The sequence below is a fragment of the Triturus cristatus genome, chromosome 2_2 (assembly GCF_964204655.1).
Source record: "Triturus cristatus chromosome 2_2, aTriCri1.1, whole genome shotgun sequence".
In the NCBI taxonomy this organism is placed as follows: domain Eukaryota; kingdom Metazoa; phylum Chordata; class Amphibia; order Caudata; family Salamandridae; genus Triturus; species Triturus cristatus.
In genome coordinates this window covers 622,558,534-622,580,548 of record NC_140582.1, presented here as the reverse complement: position 1 = coordinate 622,580,548, position 22,015 = coordinate 622,558,534, and the positions used below count along the sequence as shown (strand labels likewise).

Below are 22,015 nucleotides of genomic sequence, written 5' to 3'. Positions count from 1 at the left end.
TAAGACAGGCACATATTATTTGCACAACTGTATTAAAAAATACATATCTTCCACTCTAAAAGGAAATTGATGATGCTGGTGGTGGCTGAGATTTGTCGTGGGAGGGTATCATCTGATGCAACCAAAGAAAAGGAGGAAGAGCTTTGTTGCATATGCCAAGGGAATGAAAGTGATACTGGAAGTGGACCTCCAGCCATCAAGATGTTAGCTTTAGTACCATTCAGACACATATGATTGTGCGTAATCCACTTTGGATATGTCTGATTTGTTCCCCAGTAATGGGTTGATTTATATATCATCAAAAAACATTCACAAATATATTTGATGATAACCTTTGCCAAGGGTGACATGCAAATATCAAAAAGTTGCAGCGACAGTACAGGATCTTGTGGTGACATGATGCTAGTGAGATGGCACTACTTGTAAACTGTTATCTACACTCTGCAAGAAGAACCTGCATACTTGTAAGGTCTATCGAAAGATGCCAGCCCATTTCTCCATTGGGTCTAGTAGAGTGGCATGTTCCATTGCGCCATATTCTAACAACAGGTCTAACAAGATCTGAGCTTATCTAATGACAAGAAGAGGTTCTCTCTGATGTCTGACAATATGGATTCTTTACCTCTGAGAGGCCTGAATTGTTTGCTTCCAAGTAGTGTTAGAGCTGGTGTGAGACAGCACTATCAAAATGTTTGGAAAGGAAGTGGTGATTGGATTCAGGAGGATGGTTCACTAGATCACTTGGAGGTCATCAGATGTGGCGGGGGCCACACATAAATGCTTTCCTACTATTGTCCGGGAGCTGCCAGGGCCTTACTGGGCACAGGGAGGCGCAAAACTGGACTGCCACAAGCAGAGAGGCAGGAATAGAGTCATAGTGTCAGAAGCAGATACCTGCCCCAAAAGCCTTGGTGCATTGAGAGTTGGGAGAACTGTGTTGAGCGTGCAATCTAATGGCGGCCTGCAAGCAATGCACCCATCAATAACACTCAATTGTACACAACTGACTGATAGAGATACAGTGCATCCCTTAGCCTGCATCTCTGTCTGGACTTTGGCATTACATGGAGGGGAGTGCAGACAACTCTATGAGGCAGTCCATATAGAGGGCATGGTACATCAGAAGCACCACACAGTCAGGAAGGCCTGCAATCAATTGTTTTTTCTTTCATCACAGTCATAATTAATATGGACAAACAAAAAATTGCAACTGCAAAAATAAACAGTTGCCACAGTTTGCCTAACAGGGTGGACAGTGACACTAAAGTGGTGCATCAAGTGCTAACAATGATCAGAGCTTCTTTGGAGACCCCTGGAGAGTTGGAAGGTAGCTGGCACATACCCATGGTTGAGATATTGCCCACTGTGAGCAGACATGGCAGGCGATACCCATAATGCTCAAAAGGCGTCAGAAGGTGCACCATCTGCCAGCACCTGCTAGCCACCCAATGGGGCACACTAACATGTATGCATCAATAACGGTGCTCCCACCATTGAACAAGCTGGTTGATCTAGCCGCTGAAGACCCTAGGTGGAAGACCTAGGTAGGTTAGCTGTAAAGCTACTTCCGAACCACCCATGAAACAGATGGAACCTTTAAAAGGTCACTACTGCTTCACTCTGTTGGAGGACAAATCTACAAACTGTTTGAATACGAATACCACCCCAAGTAGGTGCAGAGATCTGGGCCTAAATCCATTTTTTTTTTTGCTCACCATGCCATTCCAGTTTGGAGCCAGCCATATACAAATCAGTCTTGACCCTGCGCCCAATGGGACCAGTCCAGCCCGAACTGCAAGGCCAGGTCCTCCCTGGACTGGAAACAAGCATCCTAGGACCGGTTTTAGGGTTTCACCCCATATCAGCCAGGATAGCTTGAGTCCAAGTGCATGGAGAGCACAGGACCCACGTCTGGGCATACCCGTCCCATTCGGGGTGACAAATGCAAAAAGAAGAATTGATGGACATAATGCATAACAATGTCATACATTCACCCCAGTATAAAGATCTGGGCCTAAATCTATCTGCTTTTTTGCTCACCATGCCATTCCAGTTTGGACCCAGCCATATGCAAACCAGTCTTGAGCCTGCATCCAATTGGAACAGTCCAACCCGAACTGCCAGGGCAGGTCCTCCCTGGACTCAAACAAGCATCCTAGGACCGGTTTGGGGGTTTCACCCCTCATCAGCAAGGATAGCTGGAGTCCAGTGGCATGGATAGCATGGGAACAACATCTGGGCTTTCCCGTCCCACTAGTGCCCAGACATGGGTCCCTTGCTCACTTTGCCACTAGATTTAAGCTAACCTGGCTGATGAGGGGTGTTACCTCGAAACCGGTCCCAGGATGCTTGTTTCCGGTTCAGGAAAGACCTGGCTTGGCAGTTCGGGCTGGACTGTTCCCATGGGGCATAGTGGCAAGACTGATTTGCATATAGCTGGGTCTGAACTGAGGTGGCAAAGTGAGCTGAAGAACGATGATGGATTCAACCCAGATCTGTGACTGGGGGTGAGTGTCTGAAAAGTTTCAGCGCTCCGTCCATCATCTCCTTGTGTTTGCTTTGTTCACCCTAAGTTGGCAGGGTATGCCCAGACGTGGGTCCCTTGCTCACTTTGTCACTGGATTCAAGCTAGCCTGGCTGATGACCGGTGTTACCCCGATACCGGTCCCAGGATGCTTGTTTACGGTTCAGGAAAGACCTGGCTTGGCAGTTCAGGCTGGACTGTTCCCATGAGGCACAGGGTCAAGACTGAATTGCCTATAGCTTGGTCTGAACTGAGGTGGCAAAGTGAGCTAAAGAACGATGATGGACTCAACCCAGATCTGTGACTGGGGGTGAGTGTCTGAAAAGCTTCAGCGCTCCGTCCATCATCTCCTTGTGTTTGCTTTGTTCATCCCAGCACTTAAGGCACACTTTGAGCTGCAACTAAATTCAGGTTTCAAAAGTTTTAAACTTAGGCACACTCAAAAGAAGAATGGGTAGTCAATCGGCAATGTCTATGCCCGTCTGCAAGAATCAGCAAGCAAGTGCACCAACAATGATTAGGCCAAGGAAGTCAGAGCTCAGCTCGTACAAGGGTGTCAGTTAACAACACTGCCGCACCTTATCCTCACACAGCCGGGAATCAAGTGTGAAGATATCCCAATTCTGCGAAGATCATACGACTTGTCGAGCACCTGAGCTGAGGAAATGGAAATGGCGCTAACCAAGGAGACCGGGTTGGAGCATGCAGAAGGACACCACCCATAAAGATAGAATCAGTTGTGCAAGGTGAGAGTGATTGGCATGACAGGCAAGGCTTTAAGTGATAGTGGTGCATCAGTGAATGTTATCAGTTTTGACCAGTAAAATCGACTTGAACTCTGCAGCTGGCAGGCTTGATCGGCATGATTGTACAACACAGAAAAAGAGATGACCCGACCAAATTCTACATCACAACAGAGGGTGGTGGGTCTCTGTTATGATATTATACCATAAAAGACCTAGTGCTAGTGTTCTTCGCGTGCACCATACACCACCTACAAGTGGAAAACATTCTAAAGCAGTTTCCCTACCTATTTCAAGGCCTTGGATGTTTCAAGGGGGACCCAATAAAGTGACTTGTTGACAAAATAGTCAACCCTACAATCCTCTGGCAATGGAGGGTGCCTTTTCACCAATGGTCCCTTGTTTATCAAGAGTTGAAAGAGCCGGAATGTATGGATGTAATTGAGAGGCTGTCTGGCCCTACTCCATAGGTGTCACCCATGGTCATTATGGGAATCCCAAGCAGCCTGGAACTATCAGACTCTGCATTGACATGCGCCTCACTAACAAGGCGATCAAAAGAGAACGGCAAATAACCCCAACCTTAGACAACTTCATAGACAACCTAAATGGGGCCCAGTGTTTCTCAAAATTAGATCTGAAAGCGGGGCACCAACAAGTATTGTTAGATCCAGAGAGTCGGTACATACAAGCTTCCCAACTCCTCTCTTAGTAGATATGAAAGGCTGAACTTCAGAATATCATCAGCAGCCGAAGTGTTCAAAAACACCATATGTGAAGACCCTTCCAGGCCCCTGAACAATAGCAACAAAATTCTGATTTATTCATCCACACTAGAGGAAAATCAGCAATGCCTGCTGGCCACCTTACACTAAACAGAGAAAAATGTTTGTTCCTCAAACAACAAATAAAATATTTCCGGTATGTGTTCTCAGAGGAAGGACTGAAAGTAGACCTGAAGCCATCTAACAGGCCCCCACTTCGCAAAGGGCCTCAGAGTTGTGGAGTTTCTCCAGCATGGTAATATACTGTAGCTGGTTCATCCCAAACCTGGAAACCCTCTCAGGGCTAAAAAGGTATTTTAATGAAAAATCACTGCCAAATGGGATTGGGGCTCAAAAGAAAATGCTGCTTTTGAGAGTATCAAGCAAGCTTTGCTGGACAACACTGCTATGGTCTACTTTTATCCCTTACAGGTGACAAAGCTGATTGTTGATGCCAGCCCGCTGGGGCTGCTTGCAGTTTTTACACAAGCGAGGGAACAGGGCTGTGACTACCAATCGCCTTTGCAAGCTGAGTCTTGATGGGTACAGAAACGCATTACACCGAGATTGAGAGGGAAGCCCTTACAAACAGTAGGGGTTCTAACCACTTTCACTTATATCTCTAAGGCTGCAAGTTCAAAGAGATAATGGACCACAAACTGCTGGTTAGCCTGTTTGGAGGCTCAGCCCCCACCTGCCGCTGAAGACTGAAAGGTGGGTCATACAACTGCAACAGTACTGGCTCACAGTGGTTTATCGACAAGGGATAGGGAACCCGGCCAAACTTCTGTAATGACATCTCTATGGGCAAGGGGCTGAGCAGACCATCGGGGATGAAGACACCAAGGAGTATGTATGCATGATGGCCTGAGGCACGTGCCCGAAGGCGATGACCCTGGAGGAGATCAAAGTAGCAACCCAAAGAGTGTTAGTGCGCATCGAAGCGGAGTACACTGACAGCTAGTAACGTAGCTGCAGTGTGAGGAAAGACTCGTTTTCCCGTCACTCCTCAGGTTTCTGACGCGGCACGCACAGATGAGTGTGCCATCGGGAAGAACAGAATAAAGTTGGAGGACGCCTTTGTGAAGACCCCGATTATTTTGTGGATGTTGGCGTTTGTCTGAAAAGACGACGCATTACGGTAAGGGTGCTTCACGCACCAATCTTGATTCTTTGGGGAAGCCACTTGCCTTGGGTGTATTGCCGAAAGAGACCATTAGAATTGACTAATGTACATTGTTCTTTCTATAGCATAGTAAACCTGTTGGTATCCTGAATTCACCCTCTCATCTCTCCTGGTGTAGGGCAATGTATTTTTCTTTACAGGTATTTAATGTATACATTACCATATCAAATGTTTATTGGAATAAAATATTAAGTACTGTTCCTTGTCATTCTCAGGTCTCATTCCTCGCAGTTCCTACCCTTTCTTTCCCCCGCTTGACCATCCCAACAGTCTGAGTTGATATAGCTATCCGGACTTGGGGCTGTCAAGAGGTGGAACCCTCTGAGCATCGGCACGACCCTGAGGATATCACAGTGATCGTGACAAAGAGATGGTTCCTCCAGAAGACTCTTAAGACGTTAATCCTGGGAGAGTGGAAGACGTTCCTGCACATCGCAAACCAGTGGGTGCAGGCAGACGGTAACAGCCTGTCAGAGCAGGGAGATAGTGTCAAGAAACATGTCATGATTCAAACAAATTACAGCCCAATCTGAGCTGGACAGTGAGTAGGGAGAAGAAGACTTTTAGGCTAGCTTCGAGTCCCAAGGGGGCCAGACTCCGGAAGCCCAAGAAGATGCAGCAGTAAGCTCTGAGAAAGTGAACCACCACCACCTGCCAAACTCTGGGCCTTCGGGACAATTCCCCACCATCCGAGGAAGCCGCTTCAACACAAGGTTCCCAACTGAGGAAGGTCCAAAGATTGACAAAGAGCTAATGATACAATATGCGACTGAACCCTGCTCCTAGTCAGAAGCTCAGAGACATTTTGTGTTCCTTGAGATCCAATCTTGGCCAGCAATGATCTAATGTGGGAAGGGATGTAATGAGCCATACCGACTTTAAGAAATAAGCATGACTGAAGCATTCACCCCTATGGCACGGTCTGACTGAGGGAATAAATAAAGGGGACATTGGCTGCTTGAAGTCAATCCTAGTTATCCTGAAAGTATGTCCAGTCTGGTGTGTTCCTTCACTGCTCTGGCTCGTTGCCGGACAGATATTCCATCATCACAAATAATAGATCTGCTTTAGCCAAGATCTAATTACCTTCTATTTGCAAAAAGAGGTTGCAAATATGCACACCGACTTTTAGCGAATAGAATTTTGCCAACCGGCCTAAGTACTAATAGGTCGGTTTGAAAAATTTGCATTCGGATTGGGTCGCAATCCTACATACCTAATTACTATTCATGAGGCTAGTCACAAATTGTGACTCGCTCTGATTGCTGGACCTTCAGAATAGAAAAGCTGGGGTTCAGGAGAGTGACGGTGGCCCATAGACTGCGGCAACCAGGGGCGCGAAGATCCGCCTAAAGAGGTGCCCCGAGATCCAGGCTCGCCGTTTTCTAAGTGCGCCCCGTTTCCTTTAGGTTCATGTGCAGAGGTGCAGGGCGGCCGTGTTGACCTCCAGGTGAGGAGCTGGGGATCGCTGAGCAAAGAAGCGGAGCTCGGGGGACGCCGCTCGCAGAATGCTGTTTCTGGACACCCGGGGGGGCCCTGGGCCTGCAGGGTGTACCGCTGAGCCCCCGGCCTGCAATGCCTGACCTCAAAATGGCGCCATCCAGGCAACTCCTTACCCAACTGTAAGCCCATGTGTGGCCCTCTAGCCAGGAGCTCCGAAAACTTTAACAGAGTCCAGCCCAGGCATGCATAATTACTTTTGTTCCCATGTCCAGTGTTTCCTAACCTTTGCGGCGACCATCAATTAAAGTGGCCTGGCCCTTAGATGGCGGCTGAAGTGTACAGGAAGCGCTCTATCTTTCCCTGTGGAGCTGTGCTGTAAAGATTAGCAACGCAAACCAATATTTCAAGTAAGACTGTGTCGGCTTGCTGTTAGGAATGCTTTTTTGCCCAAATCTGATTCCACCAGCACGACAATCTTCTCCAGAGCGGAGCCTGGCCCTAGGATGGTGCCCATGATGTAGCTATCGGCAAATCAATCAGCAATATTGCTGTCTGTGGTTACTGCGACTCGGATGATTGATTGATTGATTGATTGATGAAATACTTGTAGAGCGCAGCTATCACCCTACGGGCATCTTGGCGCTTTAGACTGAGGAGACCATACCGGAAAGGCAGAAGACGAGACTGGAAAGAGTGGATCGGCTAAACTTTGGGATAGAGCCAGGTTTTAAGTCCCTTGCGGAATTCGAGTAGAGAATTGCATTGTCTCAGGTTCAAAGGAAGCTTATTCCACAACCCAGGGGCTACTATGCTGAAGGCCCTGCCGCCTACCCGAGAGCGTTTGAATCTCGGGACTACCAATAGGCCAGCTGTAGAGGAGCGCAGCTGCCTAATTGGTATGTGGCGAGCAAATTTACCCTGCAAAGGGGCTGGGCCCAGACCATGAACTGCTCTGAATGTCATACAAAGAGACTTGAAGGAGACCCTTTCCCTGACTGGGAGCCAATGCAGGTCCCTCAGTGCACCGGTGGACGAGGAGCTGCGTCGTCGATCAAGCACTAGTTTAGCTGCTGCTGATTGTATCCTCTGCAGGCCCTGGAAAATATACTGCGGGGCCCCTAGATAAAGGGAGTTGCAGTAGTCGAGCCTGCTTAATACTGTGCAGCGCACTACCATGGCACGTAATTCACTAGGAAGTAAAGGTAGAATACTTCGAAGTAATCGTAGCAGGGCAAAGCAGACCGAAGCGGTCTTGCTGGCCTGGGAGATCATCTGGAGATCGTCGTCGAAAATCACCCCAAGGTTACGCACCTTACTGACCGGAATCAGGGGATCCTCTTCCGGAAGAAGTCTAAATTCTGGAGGTAGATGTTTTGGGATCCTAGTAAGAGAGCAAAAGACCACCTCGGTTTTACCGCTATTGAACTGGAGGGAGTTTCTTCTAAGCCAGTCCGTGGTCTGCCTCATGCATTACTGAAACCGGTCCAGAGATATCGCGTCTTCTCCCTCTAGAGAGAAAGCCAGCTGCGTGTCGTCAGTGTAGTTCACTAGGCTGACTCCAAAAGATTTAATTAGAGGAAACAGGGGCCGCAGGTAGATGTTAAAAAGGATGGGACTAATTGCCGATCCCTGCGGCACCCCGTACGCAACTGGTGATCTGCTAGAGGAGAAAGGGGTCATGGTGACTAATTGCTGTCTGCCCTCCAGATAGGATTGAAACCATTGCAATGCACTGCCCTTGACACCTATCTGCTCCAATCTTTTCAGCAGAACCGGATGGCTCACCGTGTCGAAAGCTGCCGACATATCGAGAAGCACTAAAAACGTGGCATTCCTGTTGTCGGCACGCATTCGAAGATTGTCCAGCATGGTGGCCAGAGCCGTTTCAGTCCCATGGCCGGGGCGAAAGCCGAACTGATCCCTGTCGAGCAGACGGTTCTCCTCCAGAAAGCAAGACAGCGTCATGCTAACTGATTTTTCGAGGATTTTTACCGGGTAAGGCAGAAGTGAAATGGGCCTGAAATTGGCAGGAATCAGAGGATCCAGATTAGGTTTCTTGATTAATGGAGTCACTACTGCTAATTTCCAGCATTCCGGGACGGATCCTGCCATCAGAGACTGATTGCAGATCCGCCTCAAACCGGGAAAGGTGTTACGCCCGTACAGTTTCCAGATTTTATGTGGGAGGGGGTCAAGAGGAGAGCCAGAGGACACGTTTTCTGTTAGACTGTCAAAAGCTGCCTGAGAGAATGGTTGAAAACTGTCCAAAGCCGCGGTCATTGGAGGAACTCCATCGGCCAGGCTAGTTGTTACCTCAGAACCCTCCTGAGTCTTGTCGTAGAGTGTGTTAACAATATTAGCGATTTTCTCCTGAAAGAAGGTGGCAATTTCATTGCACAAGGTTTGTGAAGGAGCTACTTTGTTGTTCATGCAGTCCGGGTTGGAGAGATCGCGGACAATCTTAAAGAGGATTTTAGTCCCATTAGAGGCATGGGCAATGGAGCTCGCATAGAAATCAGCCTTGGACCTCAGGATCAGAGCTTTGTATTTTAGTTGGATTAGTCTCAGATCTCGCTTGTCGTCCTCGGCATAGTTTCTTCTCCATGTCCTCTCGGCTTGCCTACGAGATAGTCTAAGCTGACGCAGCTCTTCGTTGTACCAGGGCGCAGATCTTTTCCGCGCCTTCTTTAAGGGTTTTATGGGAATGGTGCGATCAAGAGTCTTAATTATCTGATCGGTGAATGATTTATAGTTTTCATCCACGGACTTATCGGGGAAAAAGTGGCTGGCGTCCAAAGACATGGTTAACGGGCCGGCTTTGGCCAATTTGGCCCACTCTCTGTCCTTCCTATAAAGGCTCTGCTGGCTGGACTTGTTCTTTTGACAGGGCAGCATCGTGCTCAAGAGTATAAGATAGTGGTCTGTCCAGTTTAAAGGCAGGATACTTGATATCCCAGTATTGTCTGGGCAGGCAAATACCAGGTCTAAAGTATTAGTGTCTCCCAGGACTCAGTTTTTAGCACATTCAATCAGGGATATGGCCCTGAAATGTTGATCGGAGTCTGTTTACCCTTCGCACTGTGTGAGCTTCAACCAGCTTAGGAGAGACTAATATCGGAGAGATGGAGGTTAAGGTGGTCGGCGCCTCCCAGTAACACCAAAACTGGTACAGCTGATGGAACTATGACGATGCCCCCAGGGCGGAATCCTTATATTTTATACTGACTGCGGTGACCGTGCAACATGGCCAATGCCCGGTGGAGCTGTTTAGGAATTTATAGGGGAGATTGGCTTTGGTTTCATACCCTTGGCTGCCACCTACCCAGCCGGATATTGGACATTGTTTTTTCTCGTCTCTCCGCTGTGTTTCCTTTCCCTTCTCCACCTCCTCCCTCCGTGACCCTGTAGCAGCCACCCCTTACAGCCCTGCCTGACTTTATTTGTTTTTTTTCTCTACATCCTTCTCTCAACCCCTCTTACCCCTCTTACCCCACCTACCCCCATGCTCCAAGTGTCTAGTATCCTATTATTTTATGCTATGGTAACTGATGTAACTTTGTACAGCTGTTCTCATGTAAAGCGCTCTGATACCTCTGGGTCTAGCCAGCGCTATATAAAACTCTTCAAATAAATAAATAAATTCCTTGAAGAAAATGGTGGTGTGTTCAAAAAAAATATTTAAAAAAAGTTTTTGGGGTGGTTGGCAGCACTGACACACCCATATAACCTAAAGTAAGCAAGGGCTCACAAATGAATACTTCATCCAAACATTCAAGGACTGGAGCTGGAATAGAAAATCATCCCCTCTGTGAATATTTAGTGCAATGTTTATGCCTCTCCTCTAAGTTTTAGGGAAAGCATAGAAATATATGCCCTTTCGGGCGATATGAATAGACAGGTCAGCTTGTATGGTTAGAACACTGGCCATTTAATTGTACCTTTAATGGTGAAACATAATCCTAAATACCTTATTTTAGCAGGTTGCCACCCGAAATTGACAAAGTCAAAGAGTTGTTTGTTAAACAATATAATCACAAAATGGAATCCGTTATTACGTTCCTGGTGGGTAGATTGGATTCTGTCAAGCTTATGTTGACTTCCATTATATTATACACCATCTCAATGCTCCCAATTCATATCCCAAATTTATATTTAAAGAATAGATTTCTTACTCTCCAAATTCCTACGGAAGGGTAAACAATCCCAAACAGATATATCAACCCTAAAGAAGAATAAATCTATAGGTGGTCTCAACTTCCCTAATTTTAAACAACATCACCATGCTTTCTTCTTAGACCAGTCAGCTCATTGGTTTAACTCTACTCACACTGTCCATGTTCCTTTATGGCTTTCTCTAGAAAAATTCCTAGTGGCACCTTTTGATTTTCCAGAAGTGTTGTCATCACAACACGTATTTCCCAACTATGCATACCTGTTATTGCACACTCACATCGCATTTTGTCATCTCTTCTTTCCTCTACTCATATTTCTCTCCCTAATTTTCTATAAAAAATCTATTGGCATAAGGGCACTATCCAAATCAACAATCGTTCTGTATACTGGAAAACTTGGAGAGATAGCGGTATCCACTGGATATGTCAACTCTTTAATAACGGTCAGATCTTATCTCTTTTGGGACTTCAGAACACAATTTTTCTACCCTCATCATCCCGGAAGTAATACAAACTCTTCACACATCTCTAATGACTCTCATACCAAATATGCCCCAAAACTAAACTCCCTCCCCTGACTCGGCTGAATAGTTTAAACTATTAAACACTAATTCTGAAGCCTCTATTGTCTACAAAACATTAAGCTTTCCTAACTATGGATCGAAATCTAAAACTGAATTGAGATATGAGGCAGACTTATTAGAATGTTGGCCCATCAGTTTGTCAGGCAAAATTTGGACTAATACACACAAATCCACCAGAGCTGCCAATACCTTACAATCCTTTTTTATCACACATTAATATTTACTTTTGAACCATTTTTCTTCTGACTCAAACCCATCTTTTTGGTCCTGTGATTATTTATATGTTGATTTAAAACATATGCTCTTCGAATGTCCTTCTATTTATAGTTTCTGGAAACGAGTATGGCACCAGATTAAGATGATTTGTGCCCCGATCTGGTCCAAGCTTGTTCAAGGCCATAAATTGGTGGATTTGCTATTGACTGTTGCTTGCATCTAATTGGAAAAATACTTAGGATGTCACTTTTAAATCCTGGTGGTATGCCATATGTTTTAATCATAGACTTGATACTAAATATGATTCTCCCATTTCCTTGGCTATAAAAAGAGAATTACTATGGCCTTCAATTACTACATTTCTATCTAAATCTAGTTCACTTGCCAGTAGGAATATCTTGACTCCTGACGAGGTCCAGAAGCCTCCTTAAATTGACATACACAATTCCTTTCTGCCTTTATTTTTATATTTTGTTTTTAAAATATATAATTATGAATTGTCCAAGGTTTATCTTTAGTCTTTGTACAAATTTACCAGATAACATATTTTGCATTGATTTCACTCTCCTTCTCCTAACCTCCCCTCCCCTTGTATCACCCTTTTACTGTTATATTTTATTCAGAATTTCCTACAACAGACCTACATATCTCATTGTATTCTCACATTTATAAATAGTGGTTTCTTCAGCATCATTGCTCCTCCACCTTTTTGTTATTTGCTGTTACGTGTTTTAAATAAACTCAAAGTTAGAAATAAAAAAAAGAACACTGGCCATCTTACAATCAGCATCCTTTATAAATACCTACAATAGCAACAGTCACATCAGACAGCTCAGAGGTATGATAATTAATTCTTCTCCTATTCCATCTAAAATGTGTTTCAATTCTTTTAAACAGGCTGGTGCAGTTTTTGCAGCACAGGAATCATGTGAAAAAAAAAAAACTCAATAATCACTTGGTCTGTGTTGAACAATGCGGGCTACCCAAAAACATTGTTCAAATGTAGAAACATTAGAAATATCAAGTCAAAAACTGCCTGTTGCGAGGCAACTACTTACATGGAATGCACTGTGAAGCCTGTATGCAAAATAGGCAGCTTTTTCGCGAATGCACATAACTGTTGGAAACACAAACAATAAAGGAGATAATGGTAGTACATATGAAGCAAATATTATTTCCACTTTTTATGATTATATGAGGCATTTCTTTTTTCTTTTCTTTTATTGAAACAACAACTTGCCACTCATGATTAGATATTTAACATCATAATAATAGAACTAGCCATCAGTATAATGGTGGATAATGCACATTTATCATACAGTAGTTACTTTGCCTCAGTCCGTCCCTCCCCACTCTCTCCTCTCAATCATCTGGCTATACTGCTTCTTGATCTTGTTTAAATCTCTCAACCGGTCTGCACAACATCCCTCGATATTCGTTTCAGTTCCCCCGAATCTCAGTCCATTTTGTGGGCAGCCTCTACTCTCATAGGCCGCTCTCTCTGCAAGCATACACAAGTCCATATCAGCCTTTCACTCACTCCAAGTCGGGCCGACGCTGCCCTCCACCGTCGCGCGATGTTACGCTTTGCAACCATAAATCCTAGTGTTACTCATGAACAGTCGCTGTTGGTGTGGTCTGAGTCCCCCCATATATTCAGCAGACACTATCTCGGTGAGTTGGTCTCCTCCACCCTATAGACGTCTCTCATGTTCACCAGTATTGCCACCCAGTACTCCTAAAGAGGTTGGAAATCCCATATCTTGTGGAAGAAAGTACCATCCCGTCCATATCCCCTAGGGCAGAGTGGGGAGTCCATTATTCCCATCCTCATCCAGGGGGGCCTCTTGGGCCGGCCAAACAGCCATGCGCACTTTGCATCTTCCCCACCAGACTTACTTTACACAGGCAGGTGAGGAACATGCAAAGCCTCCCAGTCCTCATCTGAGCGTGGTGATTGGCTATAGGGAACCTGGGAGCTTTCTGCTGCTGGCAGAGGCAGGAAGAGGAGGACAAAGGAGAGGCGGCAAGCGGCCGGCCCAGGTAAGTGTTTTTTTTATTTTCATTTCCTTCCCGCCGCCCACCCCGCCCACCACTCCCGTTTGGTAGCAGGCGCTACTGGATTCATGCAGTTATAAGTTTGTTTTTATTACCGCATTGTTGTTGGAGTTGGTGTGGCAGGCTGGCAGCCTGTTGCTGCCTTCCATAGTATGTTCACGCAGTGTAACCATGACGGCAGCAGAATTGCTGTTTTTCTTCATGTGTGGCAAGCAGCATAATTCATTAATTGACTGTGTGCTTACTCTCTTGTTTCAAATTGAGCTTTGTCCTCCAATATCATTCTGTATACTAATTGGTTCTAATAAGTGCCTCTCTGTTGTTTGCTTTGAGCACATACCAAATGCGGACTGCGAATATATTGAATTATTAATAGCAAGCTTCATGTTGCTACAAAGCACTCCTCCTTGATGTTTGATGCACTATGCGAGTGCTCGCCTTGCCTCATTGAGGCGCTATGTGGACAGACTTCGGTTGGGTCTTAAAGATTTCATTTCCATAATAAGACAACAAACTATTGCTGCTCTGAGTTATCACTTTGACCAGGTTGGACTCAGCTCTCAGTGGCTTGTTACAAGGATGTCAGCTTGAGCTAGCAATGAATTGTCATTTGCACTTCTTTGATGAAACTGATAGGTGTAATTGGGCGAAATTATTTATTGGGTGACGTAGGTATAAATTTGTTTTAGTGCACTGTTGTTGGAGTCGGTGTGGCAGCCTGCAGTGGTTTCTAAAGAGGCTATACATTTGTTTTACCACACTGTTGTTGGAGTGGGAGATAAAAAGAACTGAATGAACGATGGTGGAGTGGGTTGGGTGGGTGGACATGCGAAGGGCAAGAGGCTAAATGAGTGGGTCATGATGACCCCCTCGCAGCTGTACCTGCAGCTAATGAAAGCCAGAGCGCCTGAAAGCTGCCACTCTCTCGGCCAGGGAGGAGGAAAGACTGGAAAGTGAAAGGAAGTGCAGCTCTCCCTTGTAGTAGCCCTACAGGCGCAAGGAGAAAGGCTGGTGTTTTTAAGGGTGCGTTGCTGGGTAATATTTCATGTTGACCTCCACGGGACAGAGCGTTCACAGCCAGACTCGGGGCAGTGAAACACAATGACATAATGTACCCAGGACACTTGCAAGAGCACACACACGACTCTAGTGCTCTGTACTCCGGACCAGAGACAAGCACGTTCCCATCTGACAAGAATGATTGTGCACTCGTCCAGCCCTCGGGAACCAGGCACGCGCTAGCGCCTAGGCGCCAAGTGTTCATGCACGTCTCGTGACATTATTGGTGACTTCAAGCATTTTGTAAGTGGTAAAATCATACAGTCATACAATAAAAGTCTCACAGTCAGACAAAGAACTTTGAGTCATGGTAAAATGACCCCAGTGATCATAAGGGTTTAAATGGCCGCCCCTTTATATGAAACATTGTATTGCACCTACTATAGTTACAAAAGTTTAATGAACATGTAACCCGGTGAGAGGCGGGCCTATTGTCACACTCTGTTGAGAGAAACTAACACAAGTAAAAGCAAAACATCAGGGTCAGAGCTACGGCCAGGGCGGTATCAAAAGAAAGGTTTTGAATACACAGAGGAGCATCCCTCCCACCAGGTGTCCACTTACTTCTCCAAGGCCTTCCGCCTGCTTGGTTACCTGCTGCGGCCCTGAACGGGATCCTGAAGATGTTGTGGTCCTGGCTGCTGATGGTTAAGTAGTGGTGTGGCATTGCCGTGGCCCCACGCACCTGCACGTGGTGGTGTCAATGCGTTTGATTGCCTAATCTGATTAGTGAGTAGTGACGGGCCTGCAGAAATATTTAACCCTTTCTGGTTCTGTGATTTATAGTGGATATTTTGCAGTCCCAGTGGCGTGGACCAGAGACAATGCTTAGATTCTCAACTGAATGCTTTGTGGACCAACCACTGGACAAATGTGGTTGCAATAGCACAGCTAGAACATTTTGCTTCTTTCGTGGTTCACCCGTACTATATTTCACACTCCCCACTTACTTTTGGGTGTGCCAGAAACTGCTCAAACCGTAAATGATGATACTACCTGACCGGAAGCTTAAGAAGTAACATGGGGATTAATGAGCCCACTGTAGTGATTAGTCTTTCAGGTGGCCTGACATTAAGGCAAGGACGGGTGATAGCTGATTAAACGCAGAGGAGTCTGGTGGAGAATCGAAGGGAGGATCTCCGATAAGTAGTGAGAGTAAAGAGAAGCTCCGAGCCTTGGTGCCATCCATCCCTCCACACCATGGGCATGCATCCTTGGATTTCTGTGATGAAGAATTGTCAGCACCAAAAGAAGGGTCCGTTTTTTGCAATCAATTCATTTTAGCGAGTACCTGATCCACTTGACAGTGACATGTTGGTTGAGATCTTCTCTTCTGGTTCTCTTAGTACCTGATCTTCCCGCTCAAGTGATCACACTGTTGAACTGCCACACATCTGGCAGGCAGTGATGCTTCAATATGAGATATCTAACTTTAGCTTTTTCTGCCACATCGTAATTCAGCAGGTGACTTTGCAGTGGTGCTGTAAGGAGTATCTCTTAAATTCTGCAGTGTGTGGGAGAGTAAATAGCATATGGTATTTTATTTGGCAATTTGCACTGACTTTTTTTTACAATTTTCATAACATGTTCGTTCAATTATGCTATTGGCCTGACATCAAATAAGTGTGAACGTTCTATAGTAGAAATCCAGGTACTTGATAACACACTTGAAGTCCTTCCCCTGGCATCTAAAGAACTGGCCTCGGTCAATAAGAACCCCTTTTGGGTCAAACCACACTCAACCTAGCTCGTTTTAAAGAGTGCGATAGAAGTTTTTTAGGGTATCCTCTATCTCTAAATTTACGTTTAAGATCCTCAGAATGTTTATAAAATCATTTAAATCTGAACAATTCCTCCTTAACCGGAGAAATTGGCTGAGAGGAATGCTCTCTTTTTGTGATTTAGGGTGAAAGCTTGAAAAATGAAGAAGAGTATTTTCAGCCATAGGCTTCGTGAAGAGCTCTACTTCTAACATTCAATTCGCATCCTTGATTGATCTGTCCAGAAAGTCCACTTTCCGACTAAGCTTTCCGAATTCATTCTAGCATTAGGATTTCAATAGTGTGATAAGGTTTCTACCTTTTCAAGATTTTTATTTTATGTTATATGTAGTTCAGATAGGGACTGCATATTTTTTTTTTTTTTTTTTTTAATAGCTTTATTCGATTGTAATCCTTACAATCATAAAAGCACAATTCATAAACATACAATCATAAACACGTTTCTTAAACATACAGTTAAAAACAAACCATCCAATTCATTTATGGGACAAATAATTTACATACACATTATAAAGCAAGAGTAACAGGCAGGATAGACAAGTTAAAAATATAAATAATTATACCAAGTTAAAAAGATTAAAAAGTACAACGATGATAGCAGCATAATTATCCCTCCATACTTTTCTTGAAGGTAATAGCTAATTTCAAAAAACTGCATACAAATAGGGTGCCGTCACAATTCAGGAGTTGAAGGTAGTAAAGTGCTGGTTTGATCTGTGTAAATTTTAGATCTTTTAGGCAAGGCTTTAAATATAGTCTCCGAGGTACTGTATAATAAGGACAGATTAATAAAAAGTGCGCCAAATCTTGCGGAGACTTCCCGTCGCAGCCGCAAGCAGGCAACACTTGGCCTCGATGGGCTCCTCTTGGTACCGCCGGTAAGAGGTGAAACAGATCAAAACGGAACCTTGTCAATAAATAACGATCGTAGCCAGACATAGGCCATGATAGATACGGTTCCATTTGTAGACATGTTCTAAGTAGGACGTGTTTCCTAACGCTGTCTTTCAAAAGCTCACCCTCCTCCCTGGCGAAATACTTAGTTGTCATGAATGTTTTTTTCACGAAAGTAACATCTGCTTTAGTTATGGTATTTGGGGTTGAGAACAGGTCCGGCCGTCCCATTTCAGTTAGGCGGTCGTTAATATACTTCAACCACGGGACCTTGAGCCTACCGTCCCAGGTTAAAGCTTCTTTTAATATATCATGGGTGAGAGGTATATCGTTGTTTAGCCAAGAGTTCAACCAACATAATAGGGGATTTGCTGCTATTTTGTCGCTAAGAAAGGGTACACCTAACTCCTCGTGTACCGAGAAGTTTCCGGTTCCCCTTGGCAGCTTCAATACCTTCTTTAAAAAGTTGTTTTCTACAACCTCCAGATCTGGCTCTAGCCCCAGAGCTCGCTGCCATAGCAAGCAACTGCAATGCTCTTGGCTTGGTATAATTTAAGCAGGGCAGCCACCGGGCTATTTCCCATTTTTCTCGCAAAGCCAAGTATGGCTGCGTTAACGCGTGTTACCTCGCCCTTCTTTTTAAGATCCACAGGGCCCCAAGATAATTGATCATCAAGAAGGACCCCGAGGTATGAGAAGGTTTTGGAGGTTGGAATTTTTTCCCCGTTTATAACGAAAGAGTTTGGTTTTCGCGACCCCTGGCCTATTTTCATAACATAGGACTTAGAGTTGTTAATACTTAGGCCTCGAGACTCCATGAAGTCGTAAAATGAATTTAAAAGTGTCTGGAGACCAATTGCTGTCCTTGAAATAAGGACAGCGTCGTCCGCGTAGAGCAGGACTGGGACACCTTTTCGGCCTACGTAGGGGTAATCCACACCTGTTCTTAACAAATAATCCTCCAGCTCGTTGATATACAGGTTAAAAAGAAAGGGAGCCAGGATACATCCTTGACGAACACCCCGATTGATTCTAATATCCCCCGTCACTTTCAAGTCTTGGGTGTAACGGACATTGGCTCTTGTATCGGAGTGTAAATCAGCCAATAGGTGAATTAAATTCTGCTCAACGCCCATCTTTGACATAGTGTCCCATAATTTACCTCTGTCCACACAATCAAAAGCGGACGATAGGTCCATAAAAGCCATGTGAATGGTTCCCTGCCGGGCCAGGGTGTATTTACCTACAATCAAATATAGGTTCAGACACTGGGTTACTGTTGAATGGCCGGGTCTGAAGCCATATTGTATTGGGGAAATAACATTATTCTCGTTTGCCCATGTTATTAACCTGTTCAAAATTACACCCCCTACCACTTTTGCTACGGCGTTGATTAAAGATATTGGCCTGTAGCATAATGGGCTACTACGGTCACCCTTTTTAAACACGGGAACTATAGTCGATTGCCCCCACGACTTTGGGCACTTAAAAGTCGCGGCTGCATTTACTACGTTCGTGAGAACAGGGGCCCATAATGAGGTACAGGATTTAAAAAGATCCGGAGGCAAAGCATCCGGGCATGGTGCCTTATTGCCAGTTAACCCTTGAATGGCCTTTTCTACTTCGTTGACTGAAAAAGACAAAGAGTTCTCCTTAGGAGTTAAAAAGTCATAATCTGCCTGTTGTTCATTGCTTTTAAAAATTACACTAAAGTGAGTGACCCAGTCTTCCTCCGGGATATTAGTACCTAGTGCAGTATCACTGGGATTATCAAACAAGGGTTTATTAATAATTTCCCAGAATTTACTGCTGTTACCCAGGACTGAAGGATCAAGCAGGGACTCCCAGGTACGGGCCTTAATTTCCTTTTTCCGTTTATCAAGTGATTTTTTATAAATCAAACGGAGATTTTTAATTTGACCTGAATCTCTGGGTTTAATTTTTAGCGCCTTTCTTAAATCTCTGCTTGCCTTGGAGCATGTATGGTCAAACCATTTAGGATTATTTCTAACTTGTCCCTTCACTGGAACTAATAACATAGAACCTACTGTTGACACCACACCCTCAAAAATAGCTAAGATTTGTTCTGGGGACATAGGTGTTGATACACAGGCCACAAGTTCCTCACCACATGATTTGTTGATTTCATTATAAAAATTTTCATGATTTACCAGATGCCATTTCAAACGACGTTTGCCATTTATACATTTTAAGGTTCCCCGGTCTTCACAGTGCTTTCGCCGTTCAAATATACCACCACCCAGTCTAATGGTTAGGGGGTTATGGTCACTGTAAATATTTGTTTGTATGGTAAAACTGGAAGCCTGATTGGCAAGATCGGCAGATAGTAATATGTGATCTATAAAAGACCCATAACCTGAACCTTTAAATGTTGGGACGTCGTAAACCTTAGACTCTGGCACCAAAGACATAGCTGTAAACAAATTATTTTCATTTAACAGATCATTAAGGTGAAGACCACGCCTGGTATGATCAAAGTGAAAACCATTCACGCTATTACACCCCAGGAATCCCATGGGGGTATCTCGTGGGTTACCACATGGGTGTACATTAAAATCTCCTACGATCACTAAGCTACGTGGCAATATACCTGTTCTTTCTCTCAACATTTCTTTCAAGAGCAGTATATTACATTCCCCATGACTGGATATAGCGTTATAAAAGTTAACCAGGGTCAGAGCATGTTTGCCTCTCTTCAGTTCAAGCACTTGAATATTTCTATTTGCGTAATGTTGATTATTAATATGACAAGAAAGAGCCAAGTTAATAAAAATAGCCAGGCCCCCCTTTGCTCTACCACTAGCTGAGGGGGCTGCTGGCCTAAGGAAGCTTTGATATCCTTCAATGAAGGCATTATTAGGATGTATGTCGTTACAACGCACACTTTTACAACGCATGCACTTACAACGCATTTTTTACAACGCACAATCCATTACAACGCATGACATTACAACGCATGACACTACAACACATTTTTAAAAACTACCTTTACAACGCATTCCATTACAACGCATACTACCATTACAACGCATACCAATACAACGCCTAATATTAAATTGCATTTAAGGTAAGTATTAGATAGTATAAGGGTAAAAATTACTTTTCTAACTCCAGGGGGTGCAACAGTAGGGTAAGTGTTGGATAGTATAGGGGTAAAAATTACTATTCTAACTCCAGGGGGTGCAACAGTAGGGTAAGTGTTGGATAGTATAGGGGTAAAAATTACTATTCTAACTCCAGGGGGTGCAACAGTAGGGTAAGTGTTGGATAGTATAGGGGTAAAAATTACTATTCTAACTCCAGGGGGTGCAACAGTAGGGTAAGTGTTGGATAGTATAGGGGTAAAAATTACTATTCTAACTCCAGGGGGTGCAACAGTAGGGAAAGTGTTGGATAGTATAGGGGTAAAAATTACTATTCTAACTCCAGGGGGTGCAACAGTAGGGAAAGTGTTGGATAGTATAGGGGTAAAAATTACTATTCTAACTCCAGGGGGTGCAACAGTAGGGAAAGTGTTGGATAGTATAGGGGTTAAAATTACTATTCTAACTCCAGGGGGTGCAATAGTAGGGTAAGTGTTGGATAGTATAGGGGTAAAAATTACTATTCTAACTCCAGGGGGTGCAACAGTAGGGTAAGTGTTGGATAGTATAGGGGTAAAAATTACTATTCTAACTCCAGGGGGTGCAACAGTAGGGTAAGTGTTGGATAGTGTAGTGTAATATTATGCGTTGTAATGTTATGCGTTGTAATGGTAGTATACGTTGTAATGGAATGCATTGTAAAGGTAGTTTTTAAAAATGCGTTGTAGTGTCATGCGTTGTAATGTCATGCGTTGTAATGGATTGTGCGTTGTAAAAAATGCGTTGTAAGTGTAGTGCGTTGTAAAAGTTGCGTTGTAAAGGTAGTTCCCCGCATTATTATTTTCCATCCATGTCTCTTGGAGGCATATAAGTGCATGTTTATTAACAAGTGCCAACCAGACAGGGTCACATATTTTATCAGCCAAATCTGCTATATTCCATGAAACTAAACTCGCATTACAAACATCACCAGTCTCTGTTTCGATGGCAACTTTAGTAAAAATAGGTTCTAATGACCGGCTTAGTTGTTCAGCGTGTGTAACTCCCGTGGTTTCTATTTTAGAAGAATTTTGTTCTACATGGACTGGAAGTGAGTTAAAAGCTTCAAACAAATAATGCGGTGTCCTAATGTGCTCGTGTTCGGTTAATAAGGGGCTGTCTGAAAAAAAATCTGCATCTGGCTCTACATAAATATTACTATCCGGTTCAGTGATTAAGAGGGGAACGATTGCTGCTTGTGGGGTCCTAATTTCACCATGAACAGAATTGCTTAACATTTGATCAGTGTACATAGGTGTGGCTGATACAACATGCAGTCAATCAACCCCCTCTAGGCTGTTCTGCTCATAGAGGACATCGAACCTATTTGAGGTAGGTACATTGTAGTTGGTATTAGGATGTTTTGGTTGAAAGTGGTTACGATGATGATGTAACCCGTGTGGGGCCTCCCATCTCTCATTGTAAATTACTGGGTAATTGACCTGTCT

At 44.3% G+C, this 22,015-nt stretch overlaps 1 protein-coding gene across 4 annotated transcripts in view; it reads right to left on the bottom strand.

The window, feature by feature from the left end:
• ANXA10 (annexin A10) overlaps positions 1 to 22,015 on the bottom strand; it is a 514,604-nt gene that overhangs the window by 161,395 nt on the left and 331,194 nt on the right. For all 4 annotated transcript variants that reach the window (XM_085643277.1, XM_085643275.1, XM_085643276.1 and 1 more), the window contains one exon: positions 12,691 to 12,749. In XM_085643277.1, the coding sequence (XP_085499403.1) occupies positions 12,691 to 12,749 (59 nt within the window). The remainder of the gene's footprint in view (positions 1 to 12,690; positions 12,750 to 22,015) is intronic.